Consider the following 12,469-nt stretch of genomic DNA (forward strand, 5'->3'; position numbering starts at 1 on the left):
GTTGAGATCACACTCAAGGGATCACATTACATCTGTGTTGGGGACCTTGCATTGGCAGCCTGTTAAGTTTCGAGTGGATTTTAAAATCCTTCTCCTGACCTACAAGGCTCTCCATGGGCTGCCTCTGCGTTATTTGTCAGATCTTTTAACCTTTTACACACCCACCCACAACCTCCACTCCATCGGTCTTAGACTGCTGTGTTGCTTCTGTTGCTATGCCCCAAAACTGTGGAACTCTATTCCGTTAGAGATCAGGGATTCAGCAACTTTGAGTGTTTTTAAATCTAGCTTAAAAACATTTTTATAATTCCTTTCCCTTGTTTTTTTTTTTTGTTTTGTCTGTTTCTTCGTGTTACTGTTTTTGTTGAATTTATCTTTGTTCTGTGAAGCGCTCTGAGGTGATTGCTTTTAAGGGAGCTATATAAAATAAAGTAAAGTTATTATTATTATTATTATTATTATTATTATTATTATTATTATTATTATTATTATTATTATTATTGTATTATTATTATTATTATTATTGCATTCAAGTAAGAACTACGGACTTAAGCCTAGCAAAATAAACATGCAAGTTAAAAACCAAATGGATTGAACAGAAACTGCCTGAAATAAAAAATGAATTAGGTTTTCATGCAAGCGCACCATTATTATCAGCACATACACAGCATTCCCTTTAGTGTATGTTCGGTAACACGTTACACTAGGTGTCTCTAACTACCCTTTAATTACAGTGTAACTGCATGTGTGCTATCATGGTAATTCCATTGTAAATACTCATGTGAAAAACACGGTGTAATTAGCAACTGTAATAAAACATGTTGTTGCACTGTAACAACACAACAATATGTGTAATAACTATGCTATGAGAGTGTAATTCCAGTGTAGGTAGAGTGTTGTAATGTAAAGTGTTGCTGTACACTATGTATCCTAAGACTACGTTCCAATGCTCTGTAATTCTGGATTATTGTTGGACTGCTGTCAGTGGAATACCGCTGGAAAAACTGAGACTTTGGTCCTGTTATAAATTGATCTGATAAATAAATAAAAAATATGAATACATTGGTCTTTGCTCCGATGTGGTAAAAGAACACACCCTGCATCTTTGTCAGTAACCATTGTGTATCCATAGTAACTGCTGTTCTATAAATTAGATGTGACACACTCTTTTAAAGAGATCTGCTGCCCTACACTGAGGCTCTAGTTAGCACAGCTACACAATACCATGTCTTAAAAAGCTTTGAATATAACAGCACGTTTGTGCCTCACAGTTATTGATTGAAGGATGCCAAGTTGCTTGATTTTCTATGTCTCTTTATATATCTTACCACACATCACGAATGAAAAGACACAAGAAGGGTTTATGACTCTTTCACAGGATTGTATTACTCTGAGCGCATTATTATAAACTCTTAATGTTGCTCAAGCTAGTCAAATGAAATGGCTACAGTTTCGGGGTAATGTAGTAATTATGGTTTAATATGGCATCTATATTGTACTACAGTATATAAGCAGGCGACTCTTATCTAATAATTGTGAAAAGATGTTATAAAATATGTAATTCCAATACTTACCCCATATACGAGTTCACCCACCATACCGTTCCATATCTTAGTTTCTGAGTCCCTCGCACCATATTTTCCATCTGCCACAACCGACAGTTTGTATTTTATTCCAACGTGCTTCGCAATTTCAGAAGCTAAATCGACACAGTAGCCTTCGTATCTCTCATTCCCTTCCAGCTGCTCGTAGTTTTTCTTTAGCATCACGTACGGAGCTTCCTAAACATGTGGAAAGAGGAATTAAACACATGCTATAAACAATGTGCCATTACTCACACATACATGCTGTGTGTGTGTGTGTGTGTTTGTGTGTGCGTGTGTGCGTATATGTGGGCATACCTGATAATATCACTGTTTTAAACTTGATTACCAGGAAGCAAGAGTGTCCCAGTGGGGGTTGACAACATAACTAAATACGAATAAGAACACCATCCCTCCCTGTATGGTCCTGCATTCCATTTATCAGTATCAAAAGAGTGTAGGTGAATGTACCATGATGGTTGTGACTATGATCGTTCGGTTTTCCACAGATGAGGAGTCGTTGGAGACCTGTTGATCCGTGATGTACACAAATCTCTCGTATTCATTCCAGTAGCCCACCTGAAAGAAACCCAGGCGTTATTATCTGATTGTCTCCCTGCTGCACGCTCAAGATCAATACCTTTCCTCGAATGAGGCTATTTGAACTTGATTGAGTGTAGCCTTACAAGACAAGCAGTGCAATAGCAATGGATAAAACATCACCACCCACCGATCAAAAAGATACAACAATGCCTTAACATTTCTGCAAGAAAAGGTATGCTTTATAACCTGCATAAAGAAAAGGCTTCAGGGGAAATGCAGTTTTAACATACATTTCATCAACACCTATAAAACACTCAATAGTGAGAAATTTAGAAATACTAAAAGAAACATTAAAAAATGTATTCAGCTACTTAAAAAAAAAAAAAAAAAAACCTTAACATGCTTTTCAAATGGGCTGATCTTGTGTGATGCCTTATGTTGACACTGTGCCTTGCAGACATACATAAAATAAAACACAACAGGTTGAACAGCAACCTCATCACCCTGCAAGAGGGATTCTTCTCAGCACTGCCAGTGCCTGCTGAGGGCCCCTGTTTTTCTACAGCCCCTGCTCTTATGTTAAAAAGCTCTAAAGCCCACGTTTCTATTTTTACACGTTGCCATGGAAGCAGTGTCTCAAACCTGAGACCATTCCTCTAGCCGTTGAGGAGTCTGGCTTTGAGCCGAGCACCCTGATCCACTTGTACAAGCTGAATACAAACCCGCCACTAGAATTCGCTCAGCATGTGTGACAGCTGCGGCTTCTGGGCCCAGTTTGTTATTCGTGGTCTCCACTAAATAGCGGGGAGCAGCCTGATCGAGAGCTGGAACTTCTCACAGAGTAGGGCTTACTGTCAGCACTGGGACACTAGCTGATTATGCTGAATTATTTTCTTAATTACTGGTGGAAACCATATGGTCCTGACAATATAAACCAGTGTGTCTTTGCTCCATGTAATCAGTTATTATAAACCTGCTCTGACTTGCAGAAGAACTTAATGTATATTATTCCGGGGCTATATATATATATATATATATATATATATATATATACATACACACACACACACACATACAGAATCAATCTCCAGACAGCATAGCAATGCATCAGTTCACTTCAGAATTTGAATATAGTTACCTGAAGAATGACATTACCAAGGTTCAGCAAGTCTAGAAATTCAAGTTTACCCTGGAGAGCGCAACTGTACTGCAGCCTTTCATTTCCACTTCCACTGGACTGAATCACAGGAATAACTTGGCTAGGCTAGAGGGAATGGGGAACCAAACCCACATCTACCTACAGTAGTTTCTTAAAGCGTTAAACCACATGTATGTGTTCCATTAAAAAAGTATGTTCATTACTGTAAACATTCCAAACATGGTTCTGCAATGACACGCATGGGGATTTCCCATATGCACTCAAAGCAACACAGACAAACCTTTCGGGAACTGCCGGCTTTCATTTCGTACACATCGATGGTGTAGTTTGATCTCCGACCAAAGGTGTCAAACTGGATGTTTCCTGTCATGCCTTGAACCTGTACCTGAAATGCAAGAATGCAAAGAAACCACAATGAATGAAGAGACGTGAGTACCTTAATGGCAAGCATTATCTGCTGCAATCAGACCATACCAGGATGCAGAAGATTATCTGTAATGTTATATTTGAAATACTTGCATATCACAAACTATTATTATTATTATTATTATTATTATTATTATTATTATTATTATTATTATTATTATTATTATTATTATAATAATAATAATAATAATAATAATAATAATAATAATAATAATAATAATAATAACAACCAAATGATTCAGAACAATGAAGGTGGGGAGCAGTGATAATGTTAATAAAAGGATTTTAAAGCAGAGGATAGCACGAATTGGAGCAGCATGTTCCCTCCTACCATTTTCAGAGCTCTCTCAATGTCAATGCCTTGGCTCCAGGGTACAGCAGGGTTGGCTAAGCAGTCTCCGGTGCTGCCCCTTCGTGACACGTCCACTCGCTGCCGTCTCAGGTACCGAAAGGCTTCAGCAATCACGAGTATGGCATCGTGGGTCAGAGCCGACGTGTACTGAAACACAGAGCGCAGGGTAGCATAGCAGGCATGCATTCTCAAGCACACACTGGGGTTGCACTGTAGTACTCACTAGCTGGAATGTGTATAATGTGTCCTTGAAAGCTTTTTGGTCATTAAGAACATGTGCATACGTTACTAACCAACAGATATCATTCAGTATTCAACAGGAGAAGCTGACAGTGGTTTGTTTTTCAAAGTCATTAACATAAATGCCTGTGTTGGTTCACCTGAGTCACAAGGAAAGGAGAGATCGCAGTCGTCTAACAACCAAATTAGAGAGGTTTAACACTGGAGTAAACTTAATCTCATGCAATAAAGTATTTAAAGGATCTGAAGACTTCTTATAGATGCCTTGGGTACATGTTATTATAATAACTGTCTATATATGTGTATTGTGTATGTATGTTTTTGCTGCAAAGAGCCAATTTCCCAACATTTCTGTATGTTTAACATACCTTTATCAAGTATATATATATGTAGAAATCAAGTTTTGCGCTTGAGCTAATGGTGTTGCTCTTAAAAAATGAATTTACTGACCCACTTTGTTTTGAAGTTTTGAAATATTCATCATACATAAAGCTAGAAAGAGAGGTATCTACTTTGATGTGAGTCAACAAAGCCACTGGCAAAAATGATTAAAGTGATGTTTTAAAAGTGCCAGCACTTTCTTTGGCGAGCGATTCTGATAAACACAGGACTCTCTGTCCTACATGTCGCAATGTGCCCTACATAGCTGTCAGAGAATACCTTTTCAATCAATAACACATGTAGTTATTATAAAGTCAATAGATTCCTCCGTCAGCTCTGTGACTGGAATTCATTTACTGTGGTCTCTCTAGGTGGAGATGCCAACAATCCACAGCAGAGAAATATAAATGTTTGATTAAGTCAAAGTCATGCATACATTCATTTGGGTTCAGATTCAGTTTAAGAAAATGCGCATGTTGAAAGCACCAATCACTCTGGTATGTTACCACAGTATCGATTCAGTATAATAACCCCACCTCACTGACTAGAGTGACTGGGACAGGGACGTGTTAAGTTTTAAAACTCCATGTGCCATAGACTGCTTGCAATTGGTGACGTCAAGCAGCATGCTTGCATCATGTCAATGAAACACGGATAGTATTGAACCACAGTTTTCCTTTCGACGATGGTAAATCTAAGGCATATGAAATATTAACAGCACTTGACAAGAGATGAATTGTCCTTCTGGGTGGGTCAAACAAAACTGTCTTGAAAGTTATCATAAAGCAGATATGAATAAGATGAACGATACAAGCTCCAAATTTGAGAACATGGTAAAACATGGTGTTATTTTAATGACTTTGTTAAGCTTGATTTGAGATCTCAGCAATACCCAATTTCTGGAATATTAACAAGTCTCATGAATTTGTATTAAAGACACATTCTCGGTTACAGTGAGTTCGTACCCCTAACAAAACAATACAACTTTCTGTGCAGTGGAACATGCCAGCACACAAATAAACAGTATGAGAAACATTATAAAGCGTTTTATTAAAACATGGGCTTTATTAAAATGCTGGCTTTTAACTCAGTGGCAATTGTGCTAATACCATGTGCATACATTAGCATGATATGAATCCCTTTTTAAAATGAATCAGAAACAGTCTAGCAAAGAATGGGTGACCTATTTCATAATGCCTTAATTAGCCTAGGTCTTATTTTCAGCTGTATACACTGGAGGCAAGGAAGCATGATTAAATAATTGCGCATTTTAAACTGTTAGAAGCCAATATTACTTTAAGAAAGAAACTAAACAAACAATTAGTATCAGTTCCTTAAATGCATGGCAGTGTTCGTGTTAGACCTGCAGCGACTGATGTCAACTAAACACACAGCGGTCAAACAGGATCTTGGCATCGGGAGACAGAATGAGGCTATTACTATTACTAATGTGATGAATGGGTCTAAAATGGCGTGGGGTCAAAACTTGCATTTAACAACTGGAATAAAAAAGGATTCTGCATGTTTGTTAAGAATGACACATGGCACTGTAAAAGGCCAAGGCAGAGGACATAACATTTTTGTGAGCAATTCCCTTGCACTATGATAAAAGGCTTACCTTCAGCGGAGTGTTTTTCGCTTCGGGGAATTCTCTTTCATCCAGGCGGACCCAGCGTTGCATGAACTGCTGTACAATTGGGTTTTCAGGGTTGACAATCTGAAACCCTGTTATATTTGATCCGCCTTGCAGAACCCTCTCCATGCTAACATTCGAGAAGCCCTGGAACGTGCAAGGACATTAAAAACGACACGACAGAGGAGAGCATTAGAAAACAGACATGGTGTTCAATTACTTTGCAGCACAGGGACTAGACTAGTTTGTCATAAGGCAATATGTGTCACCACATATTGCCTTATGTGGCGAATTTAACTAGCACTTGTGATTATTTAAAAGCTCTACCCACTGCACCCTGTACAGAAACACGCAACCTTATTACCTGCCTTTGCATCTCATAATGCATGGAGCATTTTATTTCACAGCATGTTTTTGCTGATGCCTTTATAATGCCTTCTACTGGTCTCTTGTACAAAGGAGATGCCAATGCTACAACAAAATAATTGAACTGTGCATAATTTCATTCATTAAAGGGGTCCACCTGCATGGCTAAAGTGTGTTAATATTTGAATGAATATGGGGAATATTTATGTGCCCTGATTGTGGTTGCCTGATGGTTTAAATGCAAGGACACAGGAAACAGACATAATGCCTATGCACAACTAACTGGTAAAACAATACACTGCACACTGACAAGTGTGTTAATGTTAACTGTTTCTGTGTTTTTGTTTTCCCTTTTCTAAAATGTAACAAATTCCCAGAGTACAACAACTGGGATAAAAAAAAAATTGTGCAGTAGTCATGCCAAGAGAACAGAAAGAAGTATTATCACTTATGTATGCTTTACAGTGGTTTGTTCAGGAACAACAACTGGACTTTTATAATCCTAAAACATGAACAAGCTGATGTAAAACAGAGATTTGATCTGACAGCGTTGGGACACAAAGTTTTAACATTATGCATTGCTGCCATTAGTAAAGCTTAAAAGGGACTTAATTTCATTTCCATGTCGATAGTATTTAATGTATTACCTGCTTTTTCCTATTGTGTGTGTTGTCCATAATTCTCGAATGTTGTTTCTGCCAATATCATTTTGTTGTGCACCAGGATTACTAATTATTCCAGCAAAAAATGTCATTTGTCAACCACTGTGTCTGCTTTTGAAAAGACTCCTGGAAGCAGGCTCTCTGAAGTGCTATCATGTTATCATTTTATTTTTCATGAACAAAAAATGTAATATCGCATGAACGTAATACGTCCTGCAACTCGTTTGCAACCTAATCTCAAGCACAGCTACAGTCTGTTACGGATTCTCTGTATGTCAGCAGATAACACTTACCAGGTTAGCCAGAACATAATGGTAACCTCGGCTGTGTTTTCCAAGGACTACAACCTACAGAGAGAGAGAAAAAAACACAACTTGACATTCAACAGACTTGAACCCAATGTTGAGCTTCCTTATTTCACATGCTGTACCTTGTGAAACATTCTTGGTGAGTCACACAGTGAACTACAATAGTGAGTTGCAACTCCAATGGTAATTGAATGCAACTGCTTTTGTGAGTGTGATTGCCCTGCAAGGATGCCTGTGGGCGGCTCTTTGTGCTGAAGCAGTTTCTAAAAGGGGAAAATGTTAAAAGCAAAATTATTATGTAATCTCTCTATCACACTGTAGCTCCCTGGTGTATCAACACTTCAAATGAAAACCACTGTTTAAACATCAAAAACAAAATGCACCAGTGGGTGAAAAAAAATCAGCATAGACCTTACACAGCAGCCATTACTAGAAGTCTATAACATATGGTGAAATAAGAATAATTAAACAGCACAGCTAATTTTAATGTTTCTTACTTCCCATCTGATACAATCTGACACATTCTCTCTCTCTCTCTCTCTCTCTCTATATATATATATATATATATATATATTATATATATATATATATATATATATATATATATATATATATATATATATATATAGAGAGAGAGAGAAAGAGAGAGAAATTACAAGAAACCAATATAATTTATTATTCCATTAGCATTTATTAATGTATATGAATTCCAGTTCATACATAATCATATTTTATAGCGTCAGCCAGTGACAGTGCCATTACACTGATCCTGCTGAATGGACGCAGTGGATTTAGAGAAGTTGGATTACTGAACTGCGGCTGAACGAATTACCCATCTCAACAGCAGCCCCATGGGGATTAATAAAAGGCTGCAGCCTTGTGTGGAGTTGGAAAGGACCAAACCCAATAAAGGCGGCTCTATCTAAGGGATCGCTGTACCACATTAGTACTTCTGTAACTCTTTGCCTTTGAAACATGATTGCAGACTAACCTTGGCAAATGCTTTCTACTATAGCATAGTATAGGTATGAGGTAGAATAGTAAAAAAATAAATAAATACGTGTTAGACCAACTAGGAAGCCACTTTGTGCATAATATAACACAAGTTTCCCAGTAGGGTTAATTCTGTTTATTGTTAAATGCAGTATAACTAATTAGTAGTATGTTCAACGCAGCGTGCTGTATTGTGTGGATTCAAATTTTACATAGAGAAAGATTTAATAGTAAAATAAAGCACGTTATTCATTCATAAAAGCTGAACCCACTAAAACAGTATTTTTACACTATCAAAGTAAAAAGATAACTTTCTTTGCATAGTAAATAACAACACCCTGAACCTAGGAAATCGGCTCCTTCGCACATTTTCCACCAGACTTTTTTAATGTTGTAATTATTGGTATTGAAAGAAAAACACAGTATAATGGTCTGATGTTTAGATCACTAGTATTAGATCTCCTGGGCAGGATTTTCAAAAGCTCGTAAATGATAACTCCAGTGCTAATCAAGAAATCGCTAAGCAGCATTGATTTTGGCATTCTCAAAAGGTCGTTATGCCTGTTTCTTTATTAAATAATCGTCCTAATGTGATTTACAAAATGATGTTGATTTACGAAATAATGTTAATGTCTTAACGAGCAGTGCTTCTTGCGGCTGTTTCTTTTGTTTGCGTGGGAATTTAAAATCAAATCCTTGTTAATTGTCATCATTTATCAGGAGTTAATTTGCACTTGGAAAAGGAGGGTTTTAATTAATGAAAGAATATATAACTCACCTTGAAACAGACATTTAACAGACCGTGGCTGTGACGCCGATGATACGGAGACAGAGAGAATGCAGGACCAGAGTCCTTGTCTTACACGCTACCTAGATAATTCAATATTTGTAGTTATGAAAATATTTTAGCATTTTCTATGCTTGTGGTTATGAATGAGATTTATTCACTTGTTTTAACCATTTGTAACCTTACAGGGCAATTGTTTACCAATAAATTACCAATGTAACTGTAGCCTATTTGAATTCTGCATACGTACATTATAGCAGCTGACCTCTACTGCAGATTTTATTTGAATTATACAACTGAAATCTTGGTATAGAAAACAGCATATTAGATATTACAATAAAGTTTCCTTAAGGTGATTGTGGATTTGCAATGCCTCAGACTCCCCTCACACTTGCTGTACAATGTACACTTTCACCTTCACATATGCATATAAAATGTTCTTATAATACTGTAAGTGTTTGGTGGCTACTTCTAATCAAGTTGAATTTATTAATCGTGGAGGCGAGCAAAGAGTACCAGAGACAATGCATGATTAGAGGAATTCACTGAGCAATCAGTTATAAACAAATTGTGTATTAGGTTGGGGAATTCTATCATAATTTTAAAAGCTTAACAAATGTATAATGAAGTGGTACATATATGGTATACATGTATAATAACTAACAACTACAAATACAAATGGGACTTCAAACGTATGTATTTATAGCCCACAATTCAAGAAGCATCATCCTTTTCTTAATGTGCATAAATAATCAATAAAAAATGGCAAAAACCAAAAAAAAAATAGTTAAAAAAAGGGAAAGGGGTTCGAGCGCATTGTGCCCAAGATCGGTAACTTATAGGAAACCACAAGGCTACCATTCCCCAATTTATCATGCATGAAATATTGAAATATTGACTTTCCCCAGGCAACGCCGGGTACTTCAGCTAGTAGAAAATAAAACCAATTTAGAGTGGGTTTGCTACAGACTGTACTGACATGTTTGTATTGCTCTCAAGCAGATATTGCATGCACTGACTTTAAAATCATTAACATGGTCTCTTCATATGCGCTTAAATATAACTGCGAAGGAAAAATATCTGGAGCTGCAATATCTCTACTGTACCTCAGAATTTATGGGGATGTATTGTTGCAGACAGCTATGCATCTTTACAGTTTCACCTGGAGAATAAAGATCCAGACAGGCTTTTAATCTGAATAAATCTAGAATGACATTCTTATTAGCTTCAGTGCGTCAAAAAAAAATCATTCTAGAATGGAAATATTCATGGCTTGCCAGTATCTGAACAGGGGCTCATAGTGAAACAAGATGAGCTGTCAGTGGTTGTACCGAAAACCTGTTCATTAAAATGTGGGTTAAGGCTCTTGAAGAGCTGTTGATTGCATCAGTGAGTTTACGTCAATAGGTGAACCACCTGCAGACCTCTATATACATACTGTAGCAGAGTGATTCACATATATTTAACAAATCACCTGGGTCTTCACCTCAATCCTTCTGTAATGCAATACCTTGTATAGCTACTGACAGGACAATGAGCCCAGCTGCAAACAGATACCCTGTCCTCCACATTTTCAATGTCATCCAGTGCAATTCCTTCAATCACAGCAAGCCTGTTTTAACCTCTGAAGCCTTTTTCAGCAGATAAAAGGAGCACTGGTGATTATTTTATCAGTTTGCAGCCTCCTAGCAGCAACAATGTGCCGTGCTTAGCATGCTGTAACTGTCTGGAGGGAGGGTACGACCTTAATGCTTCCAAGGGTAACAGCAACGCCTCTCCTCATACGCTCTGTTGCTTATTGGCCATTTTCATGATCAATCTTGCAATCTATTTTTGTCGTTGAGCAGTGTGTTCTTAAACTCTCCTGCAGTTACCGGACTGTCACCTCTCCTTGTGCTGGAAACGCAGCCCGGAGAATGATGGAAGGCGCAGCAGATTTGCAATGTATCAAATGCTTTTCCATTTTCTAGAGAGCATGTACAGTCCTATATTCCAGTTAAAATGGAATCTCCAAACAATTTGTCTCTACCATTCATTTCACCTTGCACATTTCTTTGGCAAACTGTGTGAAAGAGCCTAATATCACCTTTCTTTGGATTAAGTCTGTTTTACATCAGCATGCTAATCTGGTTTGGTAATAGCCCATTTGTGTATCTGGCTTATTCATTATTTGTATATGCAATACAATGCTAAGTGTTGCTAAGTAGGGTGCTAATATGATTTTACAAATCCAATTTCTTTTAAACGGTAGGCTAATTTATTGATTTATTGTTTTTACTTGTTTGACATTTGACAGTGTGTTACCCTAAATGGGTTGATATTTAGAGAGAATATCAATCATTAAGGTGCTCAAACTTTTTTTTTTTGATCAATTCATCCAACAGTGATATTTTTTTTCAATTTGTATTCTTGTTCACTTTATTCCATTACAATATATTTGTACTCCTCTCTCACAGTTTGGCTTTTACTTTGCTTCATTATGTCTTTACACAGATGGAGGTATTATAGGGATTGTTCTACCTCATAATTCATAATTAGGGCCAAATATGAAGGCTTACATCTTGTATTGTGGCAAGCCAGGGTTTGAAGCGAGGACATGTGGCCATAAAGCCAGAAGCTTCACCACAGAGCCAAAGACATTCACTAAAGACAGACAGCACCTTACAGCTGGCAATTCAAGCATTTTGCTCAATAACCACTACATTGTGGAATATTATTGTTATTATTATTACATTTTGGGAGGCAGATGAATGGTTCGGCTGCAGGCAAAAATGTTAAGACTGCCATGAATGCGGATGAAGGTATGGACAGATTGATGACTGGAACGCAAAATCTAATTAAATACTCCACAAGGTTGTTTTTTTTTTAAATTATTATTCTATTTTTTTTTTCTCTAGGTCTACTGGGTTTTTTTTTTTTTTTTTTTTTTTCGGAAAATCCCAGCTTAAGCCAATTTCACACACCCCGACACATCATTTGAATCCTGATATCTTCCTAATCCTAGTAACATTTCATTAAACTTGACACCTTCCCTGT

The 12,469-nt window shown here is 37.2% G+C and overlaps 1 protein-coding gene across 4 annotated transcripts in view; it reads right to left on the reverse strand.

Annotated features, from left to right (window-relative positions):
* The window catches only part of LOC121295642 (glutamate receptor 3-like), a 78,959-nt gene that overhangs the window by 24,105 nt on the left and 42,385 nt on the right, over window positions 1-12,469 (reverse strand). For all 4 annotated transcript variants that reach the window (XM_041220554.1, XM_041220553.1, XM_041220555.1 and 1 more), the window contains exons 5-10: window positions 7,639-7,692; window positions 6,303-6,464; window positions 4,043-4,210; window positions 3,566-3,670; window positions 2,055-2,162; window positions 1,575-1,781 (exon numbers count right to left, since the gene is read on the reverse strand). In XM_041220554.1, the coding sequence (XP_041076488.1) occupies window positions 1,575-1,781; window positions 2,055-2,162; window positions 3,566-3,670; window positions 4,043-4,210; window positions 6,303-6,464; window positions 7,639-7,692 (804 nt within the window). The remainder of the gene's footprint in view (window positions 1-1,574; window positions 1,782-2,054; window positions 2,163-3,565; window positions 3,671-4,042; window positions 4,211-6,302; window positions 6,465-7,638; window positions 7,693-12,469) is intronic.

Source organism: Polyodon spathula, chromosome 20, assembly GCF_017654505.1.
Source record: "Polyodon spathula isolate WHYD16114869_AA chromosome 20, ASM1765450v1, whole genome shotgun sequence".
Classification (NCBI taxonomy): Eukaryota; Metazoa; Chordata; class Actinopteri; order Acipenseriformes; family Polyodontidae; genus Polyodon; species Polyodon spathula.